The sequence below is a fragment of the Nothobranchius furzeri genome, chromosome 11, assembly GCF_043380555.1.
Source record: "Nothobranchius furzeri strain GRZ-AD chromosome 11, NfurGRZ-RIMD1, whole genome shotgun sequence".
NCBI lineage: Eukaryota > Metazoa > Chordata > Actinopteri > Cyprinodontiformes > Nothobranchiidae > Nothobranchius > Nothobranchius furzeri.
The window spans coordinates 72221737-72247904 of NC_091751.1; the positions used below are offsets into that span (position 1 = coordinate 72221737).

At 46.1% G+C, this 26168-nt stretch overlaps 1 protein-coding gene across 3 annotated transcripts in view; it reads left to right on the top strand.

Annotated features, from left to right (window-relative positions):
- Window positions 1-26168, top strand: part of kcnn1a (potassium intermediate/small conductance calcium-activated channel, subfamily N, member 1a) — a 148524-nt gene that overhangs the window by 17557 nt on the left and 104799 nt on the right. For 2 of the 3 annotated variants that reach the window (XM_070541836.1, XM_054733995.2), the window contains exon 1: window positions 750-1922. The exons of the other annotated variant lie outside the window; for it this stretch is intronic. In XM_070541836.1, coding sequence (XP_070397937.1) covers window positions 750-1922 — 1173 coding nt within the window. Of the gene's footprint in view, window positions 1-749; window positions 1923-26168 lie in introns of those variants that run through there. 3 annotated transcript variants of the gene reach the window in all.

A 26168-nucleotide genomic window follows, 5' to 3' on the forward strand; every position in this document is an offset into this window, starting at 1 on the left:
CACAACACCTTTTCTGCCTGAGACAAGTGGTGCAAAACAGGGCAGCGTGAAAAAAGAAAGTGTAGCATGAAAATCAGCATTTATGACTCACATCAGCAGTTTTGTGCAGTTGCATTCACTCATTTGTTAGAAAATGACAGAACCATGTCTGAGGGAAGATGTTTGAATTCTCCAGATGTGCTGGACTAAGTGGGGCTAAAGTATTAGAGCAGGGATTCCACACTCAGTCACTTGCAGGAATGCATGTGTGTACCTGCCATGAAGCATGTGTGAAGTGTGACAGAAGGTTTGTGTTTGTGAGTGACTAACACAAATGATAATGCACCAAATGCACCTCCACAAAGGGCCAGGTGTTCCAGCGAGTGTTGAAATGACAAAAAGAGAAACCAGCGTCATGTTTGATAAGTTCAGGGAACCATGGTGACGTGTTTAACGCGCAGGGCGGAGATGAGAGCAGATGCAGCAGCCTGGCTGTGAGAGAGGCTTTGGAACACTTCTCTGCATCTCCTGTAATGAGTTGGACCTAAAAGATTGATGGATCCCCTGCAACCTGTGCGCATGGCACGCATCAGACCAGCATCGAGTCGACGGCGGTGTTGTGGCTAATTAGTGACGTTTTAAAGACGGTCCTGGTCGAACCTACCAATGGTACGAGTCGGTCCTACTCTGCTGGGACCGATTGCAATGAATGGGTGTCGGTGCTCTGCACGGCAAAGGAGCAACGAGCGCGCGACGAGGCGATCAGGGGGATGCGGCATCGGTGCGCGGGAGCTGTCCATCAGCAACACATCCTCTACGGAAACAGCGAGCAGAACCGAGACCAAGTCACTCCCGTTTTCAGCTTACCGCCCCCGCCCTCTTCTCAGCACCGAGTCCGCACGTCGACCGCCACACAGCTCCGGGAGCTGCCGTGTCTGAGCCAGCCCTCTCGGAGACCTGTTCCCAGCGACGACCCGCTGCCGTTGGAGAGCTACGACACCAGCCGGCGACCTTCAAGCAGAGGCAGCGAACCCAGCGCCGGGCAGCCGGCGCACCTGCAGGATCCGTGGGCCCCGGTCGGCTCTCAGCCGCCGCTGCAGTCAGAGGGGGAGCCTGTTTTTCCGAGCTGCCACTGCAGCTTTTCACAGCAAGAGGCGAGCTTCTCTCTAACCCAGTCCTACCCTGACCACCTGCTCCCACCGCAGCCCTCCCCACCTTTGCCTCCGCCTATTCCGCCGCCACCGGCGTCGACCGCCTCCTTCCTGCGCTCCTCCCGGGGACCTAAAAGCGGAGATCGCCTCCGAAGGAGTGCCAATAATTACCAACAAGCGAGCATTGTGGAACGCTGCAGGGGGGGAGGAGAAGCCGGAGAGCACCGAGACCACCGGCAGCTGTTGCAGCAGCAGCAGAGGGACCCCTCCCCTGAAGGAAGCCGTGGAAACTCACTTCAACGGCGCTCTTTAAATGCATGCGACTCATCCGAGACTCGAAGAGCGTTTGAGTCTGAGACTTGGGACCTGCAGCAGCAACAGATCCCACTGTTACGAGCGCAGCAGCAGCTACTGGTGGGAAACAGCCTGCCTGTCAACTACTGCGCCAGCGGCTCCGGAGAGCTATGTAGGACTCCCCGGGCTCCACCGCTGCAGCAGCAAGAGCGGCACGGAGCGCCAGGGCCCGGGCCCCCGCGTCAGCAGCAGCAGCTGCAGCACTGTGAACAGGACCGCAATAAGTGTGGGAAGATCGGTGCACACGGTGGCCAGGCGCAGCCGCAACGCCACGACTCCCGCGTAACCCCCCCGGCAACACCGCACGCGCATACTGGGACGTGGTCTACAGCTGGCAGCCGCAGCAGCAGAGACAGCCCCAACCGCGACTCCAGCTATCACCTGTGGCCCGAGAGCCCGCACAAGGGCGAGCAGAGGATCCGCATCGACCCCCATCAGGTGCGTGTCTGCTGCGCCTAATGCGCACATTCTCCACAATAACAAACCCGAACGTCAGTGGCCACGCCTGTCAGTGGAGCCTAAAAGAGCGCAATTCGCGCGTGCGCGCGGCTCTTCTGCGCTTATGTGTGGAGATGACTGGGCGGGCTTTGCTGCCTTTTATTTTCATCGGCTGATGTCACCAGCTGTGTGTGTGTGTGTGTGTGTGTGTGTGTGTGTGTGTGTGTGTGTGTGTGTGTAAGTGTGTGTCGTACCTGATATTTGATTCATTAACTTACACGAGCAGCGAACAAAAGCAGCTCGCGCATGCACACCTGTTCCTCGCGCTTGTTTCGGGAGCCGCTGATGATGCTTCCTGGTAGCGCGTGCAGCCTACATGAGACCGCGGTGAAGTTAGCCTGAAGTTGGACGTTCGACAGACATCGGTTTACACCACGGTCAGAGATGAGTCTTCACGCCGTGCACTTCGGCACAGACAGCGGGAACCTGGGTTCCGAGGACTCGCTAATGGGAACTGTGGTTCGCTTAGGGACTATCAACAAATTTGTAGTCCTTTGTAAACGAGTACAAAACGTTTAAAGCTTCCAGAATAATTTCCTAAATGACTCAAAATAACTTCTGACTTTGTTACTAAACTACATTTACAAGACACAACAGTGTTAACACATTTCACACATCTGATCTTTTTTATTAGGATAAATCAGTCTAAACACACAAAACCATTTCTCTATTGTGTTACTAAGCCACACCAATGAGACACTGCAGTTTATAACGCATTTCAGACAATCTGATCTTTTTTTTAAATCTCTTTATTAGTTTTCTGCAGTACAATATTGAAATAACATGGTACAAATAATACAGATATTGTTCAAATTTTTCCAGTAAGAGCGCCACAAGGATTGGTTTGTTGCACAACAAGAATGAGAACAGACAAAACAAAATAGTACACTCATCTATCCCCCTATCTAATAGTGGAAGCAAAGACCAGCGGTTGAAATCTAACTTACATTTTTCAATGAGAGGACTGAAATTCTTTTCAAAAAGATGATCAAAGTTGGAGACAAACACTCCTAGGTACCTGAAGCCATCCTTAACAATCTTAAATGGGAAAGAAGAGGGTGATTAACACCTAGAAAGCTGGTTAATTGGGAGCAGCTCACTTTTCTCAAAATTTCATTTGAACCCGGAGTAGCTGCCAAACAAAGTTAAAATTTCTATAGTAACTGGTATAGATGAGGTAGGGTTAGAGATGAACAGTGTCAAATCGTCGGCATAGAGAGATAATTTATGGGTAATTTCATTTCTGTTAATGCCCTCCACCTCATTCTCCTGCCTGAGCCAAATGGCCAATGGTTCTAGTGCCAATGCAAATAACATTGGGGAGAGGGGACATCCCTGTCTGGTCCCTCGGCCTACATTTAGAGGGGGTGATCTTTGGCCGTTTGTTAGAATGCAAGCAGTAGGGGAGTCATAAAGTAGTTTAATCCAGGCTATGAAAGCTGAACTGAAACCGAACTTAGCCAAAACTAAATACAAGGATCGCCATTCAACTCTATCGGAGGCTTTTTCCGCATCCAATGAGATGATACCTCCGGCGTACCAGATCCAGATGATCCAATAATATCAAAGACTCGTCTAGTATTAAATGATGAACTTCTTCCGGCCAAGAATCCGGTTTGATCAGCTGATATTATTTTTGGGAGAGCTTTCTGCAGGCGCGTCGCCAATACCTTGGCTAAAATGTTTTGGTCCACATTTAAAAGAGAAATAGGTTGGCAATTGCTGCAAATAAGAGGGTCTTTTTTTAAATATAAGAGAGATATTGGCTTCAGTTAGGGTCGGAGGCAATTTGCCCCTGCTGAAAGATTCGTTGTATACGTTTACGAGGTGTGGTAGAATAAGGTTAGGGAATTCTTTGTAGAACTCAACACTAAACCCGTTTGGGCGTAGGGCTTTTCCAGTTTGTGACTCCCCTATTGCTTCCTGAACCTCAGATAGGGTAATTGGTGCTCCCAACCCATCTAGAAAATCTGTGATAGATTATCTTGTCTAGATGGGTTTTCCCAAACATCAATGGTTAATTCAGAGGTGTATAAGTTTACATAAAAATTATGAAATGAACTATTTATCAGTATTAGGTCAGCTGTTATTTCTCCAGAGGGCAATCCAATCCTGGGGATTACTCTTGAAAGAGCTGCCGCTCTGGCCTGATGCGCTAGCAGCTTACCTGCTTTATCTCCCATCTCAAAATAACGTTGTCTTGTTCTCAACAGCTGGGCTACAACTTTCGATGATAGAAGCTCAAATTCCATCTGATATTTCACACGTTGATCATATAAAATGGGTGAAGGAAGGACAGAGTATTGCGCATCTATTTCCTTTAATTGATTTGAAAGCCAATTTATCCTCTCATTGTCTTGTTTTTTCTGTTGAGTTGAAAAAGGTGTCACTTGCCCTCGTAAATATGCTTTACAAGCCTCCCATGATGTACCTCTCGGAAAACTAGGAATGTCATTTAACAGAAAAAAAACCTCTTAAGAACTTTAAGAAATTCTATATATTTTGTGTTCGCCATTATAAAATGGGACAGCCTCCACTTGCTACGACGTGGAGTACAATCAGGGAAGTTTAAATCTGTTGACGTGGGAGCATGGGGTGATGGTGGCACAGGAGTTAAGAGCTCGCCCCGTAATTGGAAGGTTGAAGGTTCGAGCCCCGCTCAGTCTGTCGCTGTCGTTGTGTCCTTGGGCAAGGCACTTAACCCACGTTGCCTGCTGGTGGTGGTCGGAGGGACCGGTGGCGCCTGTGCTCGGCAGTCTCGCCTCTGTCAGTGCGCCCCAGGGCTGTCTGTGATTGGCTGCTGGAGAGGCTGCTTTGCTTTGTAAGTTTGGAGTTGAGGCAGAGCAGAGAGAGATCTGCACGGAGACAGAAGAGCTTTGGTCTAAATTAAATGATTGTAAATACCACCACAGCGACTAATGATATGATTATAATTAAAAAAAAAAAAAAATATATATATATATATATATATATATATATATATATAAAAATATAAATATACTAGGGTATATATACGGTATACTGGAATCATGCTCGGTTCAGTTAGAAAGATTTTCGGCTTATATTATTATTATTATTTAACATGTGAAGCGGCTCCAATAGCGAGCAGAGCCAGGTGTCACCACAGGCTGCTGATCTAACATGATGTCTTTAATTATTTCACAGGTTATTAGTGCAGCCATGAGTGTCACGCTCATACAGACACGTGTTGTGTTTGACTGTTGATGCTCCTGTTTTTATTTCTGCAGCGAGCCTTAAAAGCACCTGACACCGCCCAGAGTTTCTTCTGTAAAACTCGTATTAAACAAGGAGCTTCCTCCACGCCGTGTTTTTGTTGTAGGATGAAAACTTTACATCAGTTGTTCCAGGGCGAAGTTCAGCAGAAGGGAGGGAGGGGCGACGCAACGCTCCGTTGATCGTCTGTACGACGGAGATCGGGCTCATTACAGCGTCCATGCGGAAACTTCCCTAGGAACTTTCATATGCTGCACTTAAATCACACAAATAAAACTCATTTATAATGGTAAAAATAAACCGAAACGGTATGCGAGTGGACCGAACCGAAACGGTTCAACACCCTCTTGTGAACCGTTACACCCCTACTGAGCCAGATTAACGGCAAATTCACCAGCAAGTCTACCGTTTCTCCCGATTACCAGTTCGCCACTGCTAGCTACAAAGGTCACTAACACATGAACAATTTTAAAAATCACCTAAAGTATTAGGATGGCCTGCCGTCCTTGTACCATAGACTTATGTGAGTTTAATTTTTTGCCAAACCAGACAGAGGCCCATTCCCTCTGGTGGTTAGGGATGTTGTCAAGCTGAAGAAAGAATCCTTTCGGGTCTTTTTGGCCTGTGATACTCCAGAGGCAGCTGGTGAGACCACTCCTGTATTACTTCCAATGAGATTCCTGTCCACCATCAGGCACCTCCGGAGGTGAAAGCAGTGCGCTACCAACACTATTTATAGTGGGGACAGTGAAAAACTAGTTCATGCATTTATTACATCAAGACTGGATTACTGTAATCCATTACTCTCAGGAAGTCCACAGAATGTAGTTAAAAGTCTTCAGCTTGTCCAAAATGCTGCAGCTAGAGTTCTGATGAGAATTAAAAAGAGAGATCATATCTCTCCTGTCTTTAGCCGGGCGTACACTGTGCGACTTTTTCACTTTTTTGAGCCGATTTTCCACTCGTGCGAGAATCCACGACATCGGGGCGAGTTTTGCGCCGAGCGTCGTGTACAGGGGGTTACGAGAGGCAATTAACACCACGTGACCAGCTACCGATCAGCAATCGTGAGGTCGCACGGACTTCTGGCGTGTTTAATATTTTGCTCGTCCCTCGTGAGGGTATCGCACTGTTGAAGCGGCGCTGCGAGCAGCTGCGACCCAAAAAGTATCAGAACCGCTCACGGCGCATGCGCAATGCTTCATCAACACAGCTCGCCCGCTATTTCCCTAATAACACACGCTGTTCGTTTTTGTTTCTACACGTTTTTTTTACTCACAAAGATTGTCAAGAAAGCGTGTTTGTCGTGTTCATGTCAAATTAAACTGATCACAAAACACAGATTTACTTTCTTTATTTCGTTTTCCTCATCCAACCCCCATAAATCCCTGTGTGTCCTCCTGCAGCACTCCCGAAGGACAACAGGCAAAACAAGACAAAGAAGTCTGACGTGTTGAGTAAAAACTGCTATTTTTAGCATATTTTTAGGGCCGACGTGTTGCTACCAGACGTACAGTGTGAGCAGTCAGGTCGCATGTGAGAACTGGGTCGTGCAGTGTGAGCACATGGCTCGTGAGATCTGCTCTGTGAGGAAGTCGCACAGTGGCCTCCCGGCTTTAGCTTCCCTACATTGTCTACCTGTTAAATTCAGAATAGATTTTAAGATCCTTCTTCTCACATATAAAGCTCTTAATAATCAAGGTCCATCATACATCAGTGATCTGATTGTTCCATATGTTCCTAACCGAGCACTTTGCCCTCAGACTGCAGGTCTACTGGTGGTTCCCAGAATATCTAAAATTAGGATGTGAGGCAGATCTTTTAGTTGTCAGGCTCCTCTCCTGTGGAACCAGCTCCCAGCTTTAATCTGTGAGGCAGACACCTTGTCTACTTTTAAGACTAGGCTTAAAACATTTTTATTTGATAGGGCCTATGTGTTGGGTATTTTATATCCTGGAATTGAACCCTGAAATGAACCACACAGGAGAGGTCAGTAGGTTTTTTACGCTGTGAAGAGGCAGCGGAGAGCAACTGGCCAAAAGCCTGTCCAAGGCCTTGTCCCATTAACTCTGGCGTGTTTTCTCTCTCCAGCTGGTTTTATTGAAACACAGGTAAACAGAGACAAAGGACAATCCATCACAGTCCACTGTTATTTCTATCTAAGGCGGGAACTTCTAAATAGGAAGTCAAGTTAGAGGGGTGGCTGCTAGCTTCCCTGTTGCCAAGCAGAGAATTCCACATAGGAAGTCTTAATTTATGACTGACAGCCAGAAACTCAGTAACTATGGATACCTGTTTGGCAGGCTACTTCGCCAACCCCCACAGAATAGAGCTCCGGGAGTTAATGTCACTTCTCCCGGCATGCAACAGTTCAAATCGAAACGGCGCCATATTGGCAGGCAGAAGCCAGCAGCTGGCCAATTTGTTATTGTCAGAAAACTCAATCAAACAGGAAATATGGTAGATTCCTCTTGTGCCCCAGGATGCAGAACAGACGCGGACGACATAAGGAATGAGCCATCTACAGGATTCCCCAAGATCCGGAGCGCCGCAATAAAAAGCGCTAGTGACCGGGCTAAAATGAAGCTGTGGGATCCAGAGAGTAAAGGTTTTCGCTTATGCAGCGACCGCTTCATATCAGGTACTTAAACCAACGTTTCCTCACCTGTGTAAAAAGCACTTTGGATTGCTATTATCTGTATCACCGAGTCAGATCTCAGACAGATCCTGAGACGCTCCTGCTTGACATATTTATTTTATTCACGGAAAACAATCAGACTAGTGATTTCTCTTGGCGTTCAGTTTATACATTCAAACAGCACAGCACTCTTCTTAAACTACTTACGTGTAAATCTGTTATTTGCCCATCCATCCATCCATTTTCATCCGCTTATCCGGAGTCGGGTTACGGGGGCAGTAGCGTCGAGAGGCCCAGACTTCCCTCTCCCCAGCCGCCTGAGCCAGCTCCTCCGGGGGAATCCCAAGGGGTTCCCCGGCCAGGTCCAGTAAGAAGTCCGCTCCGACAGCTTCTGGTGTTTTTAAAAAGTATCCCAGGGGCACGGTAAGGGTCGGAGATGTTTAGTCTATTTAATTTCTGACTATATAAAACGATTTCTTCGGTTTTAAAGTGTGAAGTAAACTCCGACGACGTAAAATCCAAGCCGATCCCGTTCACGTTCATGTTTACGATCCGTGTTTGTTTAGATTCTTTTACCTGCCAATATGGCGTCTACTCTCTGAGAGTCACGTGACATCTGGAGCTCTATACCAGACAAACATCAGGACTTATCAGCCACATTCCACAGTGAGAGGAAAGGAGAATGAACTCTGTGGCTTACTTATTAACATATGATTACTTAAAAAGGAACATTTATGACAGTAATACATTAAAGATACCTAATACTATGGTTAAAATCTGATGTTAGCCTAAATCTGGACAAGTGGGGGAGTAGAGGGAGGTGGAGTGTACCGTCGGTAAAGACGGCTCTCCCTTGCCCTGCCTCCAACATGCCTCCATCTAAATAGGATAGATTATCCAGAGTTATCTCTGTAGTTATGCTGCTATAGGCTTAGACTGCTGGAGGATACACTGACCACTTTTCACACTCTACTGCTTTCTTCTACAATCTGCTCTTTAACTGTATTATTTCCTGCTATTTCAGCTGTTAACTTTATTTTCTCTCTAAGTGTTTTTCTCCCCAGAAGAAGCTACAACGATGTTCTGCTGAGCTGTGTCTGTGTCTGTGTGTGTGTGTGTGTGTGTGTGTTAAACAAGAACCAGCCCCTTTTCTGTAGAACATGTCGTAGGTAGTTTGTGTCAGAGAAAGCTGCATTGGCGGGAAAATCGGCGTGATATTACCGCAGCGTTGTGTCTTATATCTTTGGTATGTTCTTGCCGTGTTGAGCTTCTAACTGCATCGTTGGTTCTTATTTAGTTGGTGTGTCTCATACTTCTGCGGCTTTCGTTCCTCCTGGCTCGGTAGTAACGCTGCGGTGACAACCTATCTTACAAACGGCTGTTGGCCTTGGCGCAACAGAGGGAGGTGTCATGATGACGTGGGCCGAGCAGCATCTCTGTTGAACATGAACATAAACCCGGGTCGAGAGTTTTGGTATTAAACAAACAGCTGAGACGCTCACGGAGCGCCGCATCGCTCCGTGAGCGTCTCAGCTGGAGCTCAGAGTGATGGTGGCTTCAGTCGCATTAATGGATTCTCCTGCCAACTGCAGGCCAGCACCACCACGCTACAGGGTGAAAGTAAGGCCAGAGTGGTTGTTTCACAAGGCTCGGTGTCTCTGATGGTGGCCGGTACCCTCGGTTAGCAGTGGTTGGGGTGCTAAACAAAAGTTCTCTGTAGTTTTTAATGAAATTCTGGTTTGTGACCTGGGTACATTCTTGTCTTTCAGCATGTGGATGCTCCTAACAACGAGGCCTTTTCTTTCCCAGAGCTCTTCCCAGAGCTTCAGCTGTCTAATTTAGGGAAACACTGCTTTAGGTTTGCTGTTGCTACTGAAGAGAGCCGCCTGCCCCATCAGAAGTGTGCTTGTCCCAGCTCTGGAATAACGCTGAGGTAATGCTGAGAGCCGGCGCTCACAACATCTGATGCAGACAGCTCTGCCTTGGGCCTTGTTGACTCTGGCCTGTGGCAGGAGGAACATTATGTTGACTTAAACTTTCTATCGGTCATCTCTCAGCTGTTTGTTTTCCCTCATCAGGCGTCCGGGTTTGCAGCGACTTCAGCATTCAGGTCTGTGAGCACAGCCCACACCTGCAAAGTAAACACACCTCGGTGAACAAAGGAAGGTCAGACTGGGGCAGGCCCAGGCCTCCATGGTGAGAGTAACACTGATGAAGTTACACGGTGAGGAAGGTGCAGCAGTTTGCTCTGAGACAGACTCGTGTAACCATGCGTGTTGCTATGGGGAGAGCAGCCCGCTGCTGCGGAGCCATTCTCTCCTGGGCGCTGGGTTGGGTTAAGGGTTCATGCACAAACACCACTTATTGTTGATGGAGGCTTTGCTCAAAACACATGTAAGGCCTCCCAAACCCTGATTACATCCTGGATAAGGAGCTGGGTGTGTGAGAAGAGCCTTTTGGGCCTTTACTGCTGACTAATGCTGCAGGTTGACATGCCACCCTTTAACCGTCTCTCTTCTCTAATGCGCCGTGTAACCAACAGTGGTTTATTTTAACACCTCAGCGTGCCCAGCCTTCGCCCAGCGCTCAGCCTAATGAATGACTTCCTGTTACTGATGTGGTAACCCCTCCAAGTGCCAGTGCCAAAGCAATGCCAGGCCTATGAGCACAGAGCTTTACTGGGTTATTGATCTGAGGTTGCTCCTGCATTACGGCATGATCACAACACAGAGAGTGTGAGACAATGAGTGATGTCGCTCCAAGCAGATATCCGTCACTCGTGGCTACAGTGATGGCTTCATGCATGGGTGTGCAGGTGTGTTCACATCAGCGTGCAGCTACACACTTCTCTGGTTTCAGGTGCGAACTGTTTCAGATGCGTGTTAAATGGTGACGATGTGTGATTTAGTCCAACTGAAATGTAGGCTTAAATAACTAATGACTGTGTGTGTTTGCAGTCTTTGCCTCACACCCTGAAGCGTTTGCACTTCTTCTGCATGTTACTTTTACGTGTTACACGCTCTTGGTGCCTGCATCCTCCTCACACACAGTCGTTTTTTCTCAAGTCTTTGCATCCTTGCATCATATTTGGTCGTTGAATCTCTGAGTCTCCAGTCTACTGAAGTCAAAAATCAGTTTATCTTTTATAATCCCAAATGTTTTTCCTTCTTTTATAACTGGATTGTTGGTTTTATGGTTCATCTTATTTCTAGTCCTTAAAACTCTCATCAATAAATCTGCTTTGGTCACAATAATGCTGTACCATGTTCAGCGCCTTGGCCTTCCTGACAGGGTTGCGGAAGGCGCTTTATAAATAAAGCTTTGATTTGATTTGATAATGCAAGAAGCCCTTGCGAGACACTTTCTAAGGAAACAAGCTCTGGTGCTCCTCTTTCAGGAAGTATGACTGAAGCCTGATTCGTGCTTCTCCGTCTGCGTCACTGCGGAGACACGCAACGTCCTTGCGGGCCTGCCGGAGAGCTCCGCAAGGACGGACGGAGTCGAGCTCTCTTCTCTAAAATCCGTCAGTCGAGACGGACAACGCACGCTTGTGATTGGTCAGGACGCCGCTGTCGTCTACAGCGCCGCCATTGCTCCCTCAGAAACATAAAGAGACCCGAGGATAACTAGCGGCAGACACGGAGCAGCTTGAAGAATACCTCGTGAAAAAACTCTAAAAACATGAACGTTTAATTCTCCCGTGACTGGAGGAGTGAAGAGATGCGCAGCAAGCGTTTTATTTGTGGACGGAAATGACAGGAAACGTGGGTTTAGAGGTGGCGAGCGCATGAAGATGTGGAGGAGAATATGTCCATGTTAAAAAGTCTCTTATGTACAAAAAACACAATATAAACACACGATCTTGGACCGATACATGACAGGATACCACAGAACAGCGCTACGCCCTCTGCTGTCCTGGCGGGCAATTGCTTTGCAACACTCTCCAGGAGACGGAGAAGTATGAGAGCAAAACGCTTCCATCAGTCCGTGCGGTCTGTCCCTTTTGGAGCTGACGGAGAAGCATAAACCAGGCTTTAGTTGGTGGGGCAGTAAACAACAAGACCACTCAGTAAGAGGCCGATTCATGATATGCAAGCATCTCTCCTCTGATTGGCTAACAGCAACATGACTCCACCACTGCAACATAGATTATTTTTCTCTCAACAAGTAACACGTTTTCCATGATGCTGTGGAGTTGCAACTGGTTAGCTTCAACTAGTCAAAATGCGCTTTCTCTTCTTCTTTGGGCCGTTTTAAGCAAAGGGGCGGAGCCACAAATACAAATTAACCTTGTGACGCTGACGAGACTGGCTTTTTGTGACATGATAAATCCCCCGTCCGTTTCTTTTCTGCCAGTCAAGCCGGCAATGAGGGTTGAGGAAACCGAACAGTCATGTGTACAGATTGTTATCACATCGTCTGTGCTACTTAAGGACTAAAACAGTCATGTACAGATTGTTATCACACCGTCTGTGCTACTTAAGGACTAAAACAGTCATGTACAGATTGTTATCACACCGTCTGTGCTACTTAAGGACTAAAACAGTCATGGCATCAAATAGAGAGCAGTGGTCTAGAAAACAGGAGGGAAATGAACGGCCTACTCTAGGTGAGTCGCCAGAGAAGCTAGCTATGCTAACCAGGCAAACACTAGCTGAGGAGATGGTGGCTTTTAGAGACGACCCCTTGCAGATGGTGAGGAATTTAGTTGCGAGAGCACTGTCCCCTAGCCTGGCAAGCCCGACTTTGCAAAGCAAGAATTTGGTCTAGTTCACTAGGCTAACTGTCCCCTATTCTGACGCTAGCTGTGGAAAATGGTAACTTGTTGAAATCATTGGCAGTTCACCTGTTATCCTGCTTAGTTTTAAATATCAAATGTAACTCTTAGTGGCATCATATTGCACCCCTAGTCTGTACAAACATGGAGAAGCTGCTGTAGCCCAGCACTGCTTGGACTGAAGACTACCAGGTCATCAGCATGCATCAGAAGCTCCACCAAACAAACTTTTTCATATTTGAAAACCATTTCCTTGAGCCAGTGGGTGCTAAAATGAGCCTTTACAGGGTCAATGCAAGACCACCCAGCCCCTTTCGCCCTCTGTGGCTAGAATATTCTAGGCAAGGCACATTTCAAACACAGAGGCAATTCAGTGTGCTTACAATTATTAGGACATGATATGAAAACAACATAGAAACACAAATTACAACACACACAGACTGAATTACAGTTTAGAGCTAAAGGAGAAGACACAGTTACAACGCAGGTTACAGCTGTAGCGTTTACAAATTGATGATTTTAATCTGTTATGACCACGAAGATGTAATATTCCACATAAATATATGAACCTGCGAGGTCTTTATTGTAATTATTCAGAAGATTCTAGGATTTAATCCAGAAGATCTAGGTTCTTTGCTTCTTCAGTGATCTACCAAGCTTCGTGTTACTTCAATAAAGAGTCGAGTTTTGCAAAAGTAAGAATTTATTTTACAATCCATTTAAAACATGACTACTGAATTAAACATTTACGGTGAATGAGTGGAGCTAAGATGCCGAAGTAACCAAGGTGCAGATGTGACATGGATCAGAGCTTCCTTATCAGTTCAGCTGAGTTCTGGTGACATGAATTAGGAGTGCGTTAAGCTTATGAAGTCATTATCATTAAGATGCATCCAGACGCAATCTCTCTGTGTGTTCTACTTGCCCTTTTGATGACCCTTGTCAGGATCCGGAGGTCGAAGGAGGTCAGATGACCTCGAGCACCCAGGTCCAGGAGACCACAAGGTAGCAACCTTCCCCGGTCCAAAAGATGTCGATCAGGCAGTACAGGATGGAACCAGCTTGCGTCAGGAAAAACTCTTAAGGAGTGAACAGTTCAGCTTAGTCCTGCAGGAAGTTTGTCTCATCAGCTTTGCGGATGCAAAAAGGTTCGTTCTCGACATGACATCCACTCAGTGATTTAGATTAATGAAGCATTTCATTTCATCATATTTCTCCCACAAGTAGTAATAAGTACATGTTTATTTAATGATATAATTGATAAAAATAATAAAAGGTGTTATTAATGATTTATTATAATATTCTTGAGTTTAGCAACTTATTTGAGCTGGTCTTCGTTCTTCTGGAGGCGCAGATGAGATCTTGGGGGCAAAAGTTTGTTGTTGTTTTGGATCAGACAAGCGTAGTCTGACTCCCAGCTGGTGTGAAGGTAGACGTTGCTTAAAGGAACACAAGTAACACTGACTACGTTTACATGCAGCCAATATCCGGGTTATGATCGGGTTAAGGTCGGTATTCGGGTTTCTGAGTTGATCAGAATAACCCGTTTACAAGCATAAATAGAAAGAGTTAACTCTAACTTGCATAACCCGATTTAAATGCGGATGTTGGGGTAGCGTCAGGACGTGTGGACTACGTCCAGACGCAATATGCGTCATTTCCGGTTCTTCTTGTTCCGGTATCCGTGAAAACAACAACATGTTTCCCAGTTCGGAAGAGATAGCGACCGCGTTTGTTTGCGCTTTAGTTTCTTCGTCACTCCAAAAGTGTGGTGCTGTGCCGCGACTCGCCATGTTGTTCCCAACTTGTTGTTTACTTCCGGTGTTCTGGCGCATACAAGACGTCTCGCTACTCAAAAGACCAAGATTCCTTGCGAACAGAGCATGCGCAGAACACACGCTTTGATGGGGATATCCCGATGTGTGTTTACACGACCAAACATTCGGGTTAGAAAAGGGTTACCCCAGGTGTAGTAACCGGGTTTTTAAAAACCCGGTTATGAGCATATCCGGGTTTTTGGCGGTGTTTACATGGACCTGCGGAACCGGGTTATTGTGAATATTCGGGTTTTAAAAGGGTTACTGGCTGCATGTAAACGCACTCACTACTGTGCCTCCTTTCTGACCAGATGTTGAATAGAGGGTGGAAGGTCAGCTGTACCCAAACTGACCATTGCTGGGCGCTACACAGTGGAGATGATGCAGCACAAGAAACCATTCATGTAAAGGCTGATGAGTACATGAGGGTTTTGGGTTAAACAGCACTAGGGTTGGGGCAGATCTGAGGTCATGGGAAGCTGACTCCATATGTGAGCAGCATAGTAACTAAATGCATCTCCACCATGTTTGGTTCTGACCAGAGGTTCTACCAGCTGATTGTTTCCTACGGATCTCAGAGCCCTGTTGGGTGTATACACAGGAATGAGATCGGACGTGCTTTGGTCCCATGCCACTGAGTTATAAACAAGTAGGAGCGCTTTCTACTGGCAACTTCAGACTGAAGGGCCGCTCTGTTGGGACTTAGGAAAAGCCGGCATACCCGGAGCTGCCGTCTGGCTCCAGCATGTTTTAGATCATTAACACAGCTGATAGTTTTTTATTTAGTGGTGAATCACTCCTGTAGACAATAAGGAAGGCCGAGGAAACATTGCAGCTGTTAGATGAAGTTGTTAAAAAAACGAACGCACAGTGAGGTTCTACAAACGAACACTAGGGGGTGCTAAAAGCAAGCCAAAACTGCCTAGTTACCATTTAAATGCTGTAGTCATTCTGTTCAGTGGTATCTTGCTACCGGTGTTTGAACACTATGCTGTTCACGTACTATATGTTTATTACTTTACCATACCTAATTTATTTATAAGCACATTTAAAGCAGCCAGTGGAGATGTTCCAGTACAGGTGTGTTTTGGTCGTGTCTCAAAGTATTTGCCAAGAACCTGGCTGCAGCATTCTGCACAACCTGGAGTCTGTTAAGGGCAGAGGCAGGGACACCAAACAGGACAGAGTTTGCTTAATCTGACCAAGAAGTGATAAAAGCATGAATTACAGATTCCAGATGCGGCTATTTCAGGATTGGTTTTAGGTGAGCCAGTTGGCGCTGCTGAAAAAAGCAAGATCTGACCACTGCATCAATCTATGGGTCTGATGAAAGGTCAGATTCCAATTTGACTCCAAGGTTGGTCACACACTGCTTCAGGTCATAGTTGAGAGCAGGCAGAAAGATCGCGTGTGAGGCTTTGAGAGGATCCATGAGAATTGCCTCAGATTTCTGATAGCCAGCCCTTCATCTCTGCTAGGCATTGTTTGAGAAATGTGAGAGCATTTCTGTTGTTCATGGTAAGGTAGATCTAACAATCATCTGCATACAAATGGTAGCTTAGGCCATACTATTTCAAGATTTTTTCCCAAGGAGAGGATGGACAATAAGAGAGGCCTGATCACAGAGCCCTGCGGTACTCCCTAGGGAAGTGGGGGCCATGGAGAGCAGCATGCACATTAAACCTTAAAAACTATTTGATAAAAAGGAGTGGAACCACTTAAAGATATCGGCCAGTGGCATAACTGCTTTGAACAGCATGTGTAGCGAAGAATTAAAACCTCAAATGAAAAAGGTTTTTGGATTTAAATCATTTTGTATATTTTTAGATCAGACCTGTTATTTATTTTTAGGAACATTATCTCCACATAATCCAGTCCTCTCTTGTGCATATAGCATCGCAGCCCCTCACGCAGCAGGACTGTACCATCTTCTGCAGGTTAATAGGCTCACCACACACAAAGCACCGCTGCTTCCGTTGTTTATACACCTAGCTATCCCATAATGCACTGCGCTACAGCACCCCATAAGTCACCTGACAGGACCAACTGAGTGAATGTTTGTTGTTGTTGCAGAGATCTGCAGAGACCATAGATAAGGTCTGATAAGGTCATTGTAGTGGGGGATTTCAACATTCATGTGGACATTGAAAATGATAGCCTCAATGTAGCCTTTAGTAATATCTTAGACTCAATTGGTTTTACCCAAAGAATACATAGCTCCACCCACTCCTGCCATCATACATTGGACCTTGTGCTGACTTATGGCATAGAGTGTGAGGAAATAACGATCTTTCCACATAATCCAGTCCTCTCGGACCACTTTCTGATAACCTTTGAGTTTTTTATAACTGAGTTCTCGAGACATGAAAGTAAGTTTCACTATAGTCGGTCTCTATCTGACAACGCAGTTGTATCTTTTAAATCAACTGTTCCATCTTTACTGCCCTCAGCATCTCAGAGGAACGTAGCAGAGGGCAATATTTTCAGTCCTAGCCCCTCACAAATTGATGCCTTAGTTCATCATGTTAATTCCTCTTTACGTGTGGCATTAGATGATGTTGCCCCTTTAAAAAAGAAGGTAATTAGGGACAGGAAGTTGGCTCCCTGGTTTAACTCTCATTTACGAGCCTTAAAACAAAACTCTAGGAAATTGGAGAGAACATGGCGCTCTACGCACCATGAGGAGGCCTACCTATCCTGGAAAAATAGTCTTGTGCTTTATAAAAATAAGCTTCGACAAACTAGAACAGCTTATTTCTCAGCATTAATTGAGGAGAATAAGCATAATCCTAAATTTCTTTTCAATACAGTTGCCAAACTTACACCATCTTTCCACCGGAGCTGTCAGCAGCACGTTACTGCAGCAGCACGTCTTGCTCGCGTAAACTGCTGCTTGGCCCTTCCCACGAGACGGAAAGCAGCAGGGGAGCAGCTGTCACCGACCGAGCATGAAGTTACATGAGTGACTTCGTCAGTAAACACAACAACAAGCAGGAGAAAACTACAACATGGCTCCAAAAGGTTTGTGTTTTATGTTCTGTCCGTTTTATAATCGCCAATACGGACCTGAAAAACAAAGGAGACCGCTAGCTAGGTGATAACTTCTCACGGGGACGCACAGTTAGTAACCTTTTTTAAAAGTAAAGCAACCGGAAGGCAGTACGTTCTTTATTCTGAAAATCTCGGGAGCTTCGCTCCGTTTCTGCGTCCCATTTCCTGTCTTTCCTTCCCCAAAAATGTTGAACTTGACCCGTTTCAGAGGCGTCGCGCGTGGAAAATAGAACCGGTGCGTAAAAGCCGCGACATGCTGCTCCTGAGACACGGCCGACTCGCACTGCTGACGGCTGCTGACGGCTCCAGTGGAAAGAAGGGGTTACACCAGGGGTCGGCAACCCGCGGCTCTGGAGCCGCATGCGGCTCTTCCATCCATCTGATGCGGCTCTCTGTGCTTGTAAAATAATGAATGGATATTTAAATAAAAAGCTTTATATTTTACTGCATTAATTTTACATCTGTATGCCAATTCTAAATGTAAAGATTGTCTGCGTAAACCTGAACAGGTCCAACCCGGTCTTACTGTGAGACCGGGTTGACGAGTCACGCTTGTGCGTAATCATAGGCGCTTTCTGAGCTGAAGAGGTTCTGGGCTTCTCCTCAGACGGCTCCTGGATGCGTCGCCACATTGGAGACAGGAACAAGTGCTATTCAGCCAAAGTTTCATCATCAGGGAACATTTTCTAAGTGACAAGTCTCGCTTCAGTCGGAAGAATCTTCCCGCATGCGCTCTGGTTCTGCGACGCGCTCCAAGCCCCTCTCCACATCTTCAGCTCGCTGTGGACCTTATTTAGTACATGCTGACAGCGAGCTGCGCTGAGCAGTGTCCAGCTCAGATGTTCAGAAGGGAATCTTTTCTTGAGTGATTTAGCTACATCTGCGATGTGCGTAGAATAAAATTTCAGTTCGTCTGCATGCGTCGGGGTAATTCTTTCTATTCTTTCTCTGTCAAAATAAACAGTCAAATACGGGAACTGTCCGGTCAACACAAGCCCTGCTTTAACTGTTCTGTTTTCTTGTGAAAATTGTTGCAAAGAGATATAATTTAACTTGATTACCACCAGAGCCAGGCGCACTGCGCCGTTGTCTCCGTCACTGTAAACGAGGGAAAAACAAAATGATCGGATCCTTTTCTGACCTTCCCCACCTACAAAGTTTAATTACAACAATCAAACGTGACAGAGCCTGGATTTGTATTCTGAACAGTCTAAACATGTTTTAAAAAGAAACGTATGACAAAAGTGGCGCCTGCTCAGTAAAACCACCAACAGGGTGAAAAATATTTAAATATTGTAGCAGAGACGGGCTACAACTTCTGGATCCATTTTATATAAATCGTTTTATTGATTATCGTCTTATGAAAGATAACTTTGACGTACACGAGCGACCGGTACTGGCTGCTGGCACCTGTTGTGATTGGTTAAAGCAGCTCTCTGCTGTCTGAGAGTAGGCCCCGCCCACAACGCCACGGCTGCTGTGGCTCCCAGTGTTTTCTTTACTGTGGGAAACGGGTAATAATGGCTCTTTGATGGGAACAGGTTGCCGACCCCTGGGTTACACAGAATCATAGCTCTGAGCCATCTATTCCCTTAGCCCTCAGCAGCAATGACTTTATGGGATTTTTCACAAGTAAAATTAATTCTATTAGAAACAAAATCTTTAGCATCCTCCCTAATGTGATTTCTTCTTCCTCAGTAAGCGAGGCAGCATCAGAGGTAACTGTAGAACCTCATCTGTGCTTGAACCGTTTTGATCCAGTTGAGCTTTCAGAATTATCAAAAATATTAGCTTTATCCAAACCTTCAACTTGCGTTTTGGATCCAATCCCAACCAAATTATTTAAAGAAGCATTTCCTTTGGTTACTGCCCTCATTCTAAATATAATCAATCTATCCTTAGTAAATGGGTATGTACCACAAGATTTTAAGGTTGCTGTAATCAAACCTTCACTTAAGAAGCCTTCTCTGGATCCAGATGACCCAATGAATTATGGACCAATATCTAACCTTCCATTTTTATCCAAAGTCCTGGAGAAAATAGTGGCTGTTTGCTACTGTTGAGAGGCTAACTAATCTCCCAGCACAGTTAGCCCCTGATTTGACATCTCAGACTAAGTGTGAGATCACAAACATTAGATTAGTCTCATTCCTCTAAGTCAGGGATTCCCTAAGTGTGGTGCGCGTACCCCTCGGGGTGCGAGAGCTGCCGCTAGGGGGTGCGCGAGGTGAAAAGTGTAATGGCTGCTGAGCTCAGAGAAGTCTGTCATATGTCTCCATTAGTGTAGTATATTTTGCTTGTGTGTGTGTGTGTGTGTGTGTGTGTGTGTGTGTGTGTCCTCCGCATGTGCCCTAGCTTCATAATAATAATGCGCTCCGAGCTTCAGCACTCTGGCCTGCGCACACTGTCAACAGCAAGATATGTTCCATATTTGATCATTTTTAACGATGTTGGAGGAATCTGAAGGTGGCGAGTCATTCTGGCAGATTGTAATTAACACCTGTCTCATGCAGGTGTTCTGACGTTGTAAACCTCACACACAGAACATTGTGGATGTAACTAAATAACAAGAAATGATTCCCATTCAGGCTATTGACAGCGCGCTGAAGATCTGAAGTTCAGAGTGCGTCTGTCAGAGGTCAGACGTGTTCCAGCGGAACCACGGCTCACGGGTGCACATGTGAGCACATCTGGGCTGGGCAGAAGTCATTTTACAACATTGGTTTAAATAGCGCCGATAACAAGACGCGGTGACTGGAGCGGCTCATGGAGCACACACACACACACACACACACACACACACACACACACACACACACACACACACACACACACACACACACACACACACACACACACACACACACACTGATTCACTGATTCAACAAGCGAACGCTGCACCGCGTCGTCAGACTGAAGGCAGAAATGAGCGCTGCCTGCCTCCGTGATAAAAACTTTTGAGGTTTTATAACATTTTTCATTCCAGGTCAAATGAAGATATTAGCTTCTATTTTGGGATGACGTATTAAATTCGAGTCCGCTCCAGCCAGTGGCTCCTCATGAACCTAACCACAGCTCATGTTACTGCAGCATTTGTTATTCCGGTCCGCGTGGCAGCGGATCGCAGAAAAATTTCGTAACTACTATAAACCTGACTCTCTCTCTTTCCTCAGAGTAAATACGAAGTGTCTCTTAATCCCTGCAATAAAAAGTTCTGATCTTCTGGTTAAAATATTCAAAGATCCATCAGATTGATATTTCATATGCAATCTCACATTTTATGGTTCATAAGTCAGATGTAAACTACCCATCGTTACAAAGTTTAGGAAAAATACGTAAGAAACAATAAGAAATATTAACAATTATTCTACAACCTAATGACAAAATAAGTGAGTAAGTTGTGCAAAACCAAATCACCAAACATGTATTTTTTTTTTAAATTTATTTCATCAACTTACCGGTGGAAAAATAGCTCCGAAACACAGAGACTGAACAACATTCAATGGTGGAACTATTGGTGTTTGGAATTATTGGAAGGTCCACGGGCAACTAAAAAGGATTAAAGGGATACTTTGCAACATTTTCATATTTTTAACTCATTTTCTTGAGCCAGTGTGTGCTAAGATGACCCTTTACAGGGTTAATGAAAGGCCACCCAGGCCCTATCGCCCCCTGTGGCCAGAATATTGCACTTGCAACTTCAGAGTGCCGGTGCGGTTTGTTGGGACTTAGAAAAAACTAAGCTGACATACCTGGTGCTGCAGTCTGGTTCCAGCACAGATTTAGAGGAGCTGATTCTCATCTCAGCTGCTCGACACTCGGCTGCGAACTGCTCCAGCGAAAGCCGAAGATCATGTTCTGATGAAGCCAACAAGACCACATCATCTGCAAAAAGCCTGATCCTCAGGCCACCAGAAGGGAGCCCCTCAACACCTTGGCTGTGCCTACAAATCCGGTCCATAAAAGTTCTGAACAAAATTGGTGACAAAGGTCAGCCTTGGTGTAGTCCAACTCTCACTGGAAACGAGACCGACTTACAGCCGGCAATGCAGACCAAGCACTGACAGCATCATACGGGGACCTATCAGCCCGTATCAGAGGTCCTGGAACCCCATAGTCTTGTAGCACCCCCCACAGGGCCTCCCAAGGGCCGCGGTCAAACGCCTAAGGCTAAAGAGCATGTCCAGTGTTCCTCAGCCACACGTTCCCATCAGACCCTCGCAGGTAACGTGACAACGTGACTCAATGCATTACACGTGACAGCCCCATCTAGTGGACAACTTTTGTTTATGCGCATACATGTAGTTATCATGCTGAAGGAATCCAGCACCCTAAAGTTTAAGATGTATTTATTTGTTAGTTTATTTATTTTTACTGTTTGTGGTTATTTTTAACACTAGTAGAATATAAAAAACATACAGTAGGTGAAGTGTGTGTGTGTGTGTGCGCTCCTCACTGCAGTGAGAAGGAGAGACGCAGCTTCAGTCAGAGGCGACGTTGACTTCTCAGCATCCAGAATCGTCAGAATGACAATCCTTCCATCTTAGATTGCGGTGACATCAGTTATAGGACTGCTTCCTAAAAACTTCTTCATGAACTCGATGTCATTTATCACTCAGCAACCCGTTTGGTCACTGGTGCCTTTTCACTACTCATCATTGTGATCTGTACTCACTGGTTAACTGGCCATCCCTCCATTCCTGCAGGATGTTACATCGGTACCAGTTCATATACAAAACCATCATCAGTAGAACCGTCATATCTTCTCTCATCATCATCACTTCCAACAACCAGCACCGTTTAAGTTCCAGTCACTTCATCTCTACGGGTATTCCCAAAGCTCGCACCTCCTTCGGCCGCTCCTCATTCCAGTTTGCTGCTTCCAACGACTGGAATGAGCTGCAGAACCACTGAAGCTCCCTGCCTACATCCCATTATCTACCTTCAATAACTCATGGTGATCAATAGTGTCTGATCAGTGTTCCTGCTTCTGAGTATTAAAGACGGTTCTGGTTGTTTGTACATGTATGAGAACAGTCCTTTGTCTTTATGTCTGCCTGTTTGATCTGATTTCATCTTGTATGTTTGATCTTACCTGTTGTTCTGTGGTGTAAACTATGTGTCTGTTGCTGCTGCCTCTTGGCCAGATCGCCGTTGGAAATGAGAATCAGTTCTCCATCCACTCATCTGGAAAAATACAGGTTAAAAGAAAAATAAATCATTAAAATGATAGAAGCTCCCACTGCTTGATTCTACCTGCCAATTGGAGGCTTCCTCTAGTGGTAGGTGTGTGTTTGAGCCAGCCTATGAGTTGGTGGGTGTGTTGGACCTGTTGAGTCCAAGCAGACCTCCTTGGTGTGTGGGCCAAAAATCGGCTGGTTGAGCGCAGAAACATACAAGGCTACCTAGATGTGAACGTTTTAATAGCTAACCAGGCCGGTCCGTGCTGGCCCAGATATGAAAGCACTACTTTATGAGACAGTCCCACATTTTCGTTAGTTTTCACATGTCCTGCAAATGAAGACACTGTCCTGTATACTGAGTCTCTCGTTTCATTTTTAAATGTTGTCTGCACTGACTATAGGGTAAACGCAGTGGCTGCCAGTCAAACCAGGAGGTGGCTGGCATGCTTTCGACACAGATAAGGGGTCCTCAAGAAAAAGAGGTCGGGGACTAGTGACCTAGACTCCGATTATTCTACACTGATGGCAGAATCTGTAAAACAGATTGTGATTTGTAAAACCATCATTTGATTTGTGAAAACAGTGTTTTTCTTTTCTCTCACAAATGTGAGATTTAAACTGTTAAAACTGCTGAAATGCATGTGGTCTGGCCGGCAGGTCACTGGGAGCTCAGCACCCCAACCTCTGGTGTTTCTGAGTCACAACAACTAGTCATTATGGCAGACAACCAAACTGGTTCAGATTCTTTCACCTACACACTTTCTTTACTCTCCATCTGACAGGTAGAAAATAGTTGCCCAAAGCATGGATGAAGATCTGAGAGCGGAGTTGGTACCTACAACCATCACGATGCCCAGCAGCGACACAGCTATTGTAATTAGGACCCAACAAGGTTATTCAGTATGTGTGTGTTCTAGATTGCAGCAGTTGCTGGGTAGATTGGGGTCAGCACTGGGGGGGGGGGGGCAGCTAATTAAAATGTTTGGAATACTGATTTGGAAATAGGGCCACAAAGGATGTTCTGCTTTGGATAAAATTGGTAACAAGTTGAAGCTTGAAGTGATCTGAATGCATCTGGAGGACATCTGTCGCTGGTGTGGTAAAGCTACGAATCAAATCTACGTTTTTATTTTTGTTTACACACAGAATCTGATCTCACGTAAGCAAAGTATGCTCTGACCCGGGTTAGGGTAAGGTGGAACCCGATGACTCGAAGCACAGACTACCTGTAAAAGTCTGCCAGCTCAACCCAAGCAGCCAATTGTTTCTTCCTCCACCATTCTTACAGCTAACCACTAGTCTGAGAGCAGCCATGACCAAAGTGTGCTGATGTTAACAATCACAACTGTATCCCATTTCCATTAAACTCACATCACATAGATATTCATGTGGGATTCTGTGGATGTTCAGGAGCCTAAATACCAGCAGCAGCAGACAACATGAGTACTTTAGGTATTGCTGCCCTGCATCTTTTATTAGTTTCTCTGCTTCACATCATCAGAATCAGCTCTTTAACTGGAAAGCTTGCTGGTAGTGGCCTACAGCAGTGAGTCCCAACCAGGGGCACGCGTAGTAAAGTCCTATCTGCTTTTGACTTAGGGTAGGGTTCAATGTAGCGAGGGACTAGCTTCCGACTTGCAGCGGGAAGCCTGAGGTGTCGGGTAGGCAACCAAACCAAGTCGCCAGGTCGGTAGGTCGGACCTGCCTGGCGGCGGCGGTGTTGCGGAGTCTGATAGGTAGCGTTAGGAATTTGACACGTTTAAAAGGCATTACCAAAAATAGCTCAGAAGCCCAGTTTACTCAAAAGTGGTAAAATTGTCAAATAAAACAGATTTTGAAGCAAGTGTAGGAGAAGATATGAAAGCAGTTCCGCCTCCTTTTTCCATTCCTAATTGAATATGTGAAATTAAAGTTTGGTGGGGAGGCCTTTGTAAGAACAGCAGGAGCATCCAAACTTAACCATGTTTCAGTTCAAATGAAACCTTGCAGATTATTGTCTAAAATCAGGTCATTTATAATAAAAGTTTTGTTCAGCAGAGAGCGAAGATTTAAAAGAGCCATGTGAACAGTGGCCAGAGATGGAATAACTGTACGACTTATCGAACGTGGGACTCTGGACTACTGTTTGAGATTATTAAGTTTGGGCCGCTTAGTTTTCTGTTTGTGTGATCGCTCTCTGCTGATGACAGGTTAGGGTTAGGGTTAGGGTTAAAACCAGGACTAGGTTCATAGGTGCCTGGACCGGGGGGGGCATCAGGATGTGGGGGCAGCTGGGGTTGGTGTGATGGACAGAGGGGGTCGTGGACAGGCCAGGCTCATTAAGAGCATGCGGGTTCCTTTTCTATTTAAATGTAGCGCTGATCTGAACAGATGCCTCCTGGCCCAGAAAATGTTAAAATTGTCAATAAAAGCAATGTTGTGCCGCACAATGACAGAGAAAAGCCAGGTGTTCAGAGATAAAATGTCCGATTCCTCTGTCGACGGTGGGGATGGGGCCAGAGGTAAAAACACACAGGTGTGTGTGTTTTAAAGATTAAAAAGATGGGTAAAATCACGCTTGAGGAGTTCAGACTGCTGCTTGCGGATGTCATTAGTGCTGGTGTGGATGATGATTTTACTCACTGTTGGGTGAAGTTGGATGAGGTGTGGGATTTGTTGTGCAATGTCCGTGACTGTCGCACCAGGAAAACGGTGAGTAACGGCTCCTCTCATCCTGACGTTTTTGATGATGGAGTCTCTGATGATGAGGGTCCTAGGTGGTGGGTCAGCTGGTTTTGGGTGAACAGAGGATCCTTCCAGGACCTGCTGGATGTTATGTTTCCCCGGGACTGCAGCGATAGGTCGTCTGTGCCGAGGGCTCCTTTCGTGAGTTCGGAGTGAGGTTGGCCACTCCTCGGCGGGATCGGGCTGTAGCCCGGGGTTTGGTGGGACATGGATGAGCGTTGGCGTCCAACAGCTGTTCCTGCAATGACTGGGTGGAATAGGATGGTGGTCCTGCAAAGCTACGGGGCCCAGAGGCCATCAGCGGAGGGAAATCCTGCTCCAGGGCGAGTGTTAGGCCAGGTGGAGGAGATCGATGGCTTGTGCCCCGGTTCCCCCCGCCACGGCAGCGGCCAGGGCCAACCGTCAACCAGGCACCCTGGAGCGTTGGAGTGGAGCAGAGAGGGGCCTTCAGCTCGGCTCCCTGCTGGGAAAGGCGTATAATATTCCACTCCTTCCAGGGATCCAACATATACGCCACCAGGTGCATTCCATCTGGACAAGTTGGAGCCCCTGCGCCGTTCTCATTGTCGAAAAAAAAATCTTGTCATTTGTGTTGAATGACCAGCTGACCAAATCCATGATTTAATACAAATTGTTCTCAGGAGGAATGCAGAGAAGTACTTTGTAGGCAGACAGGACAAGAGCCGTGGGAAAAAGAGATAAAGCAGAGAAAAGAGAAGCGTCTGTACTCTCCGGGTGCCAGAAGAAGAAAATCCATGCATG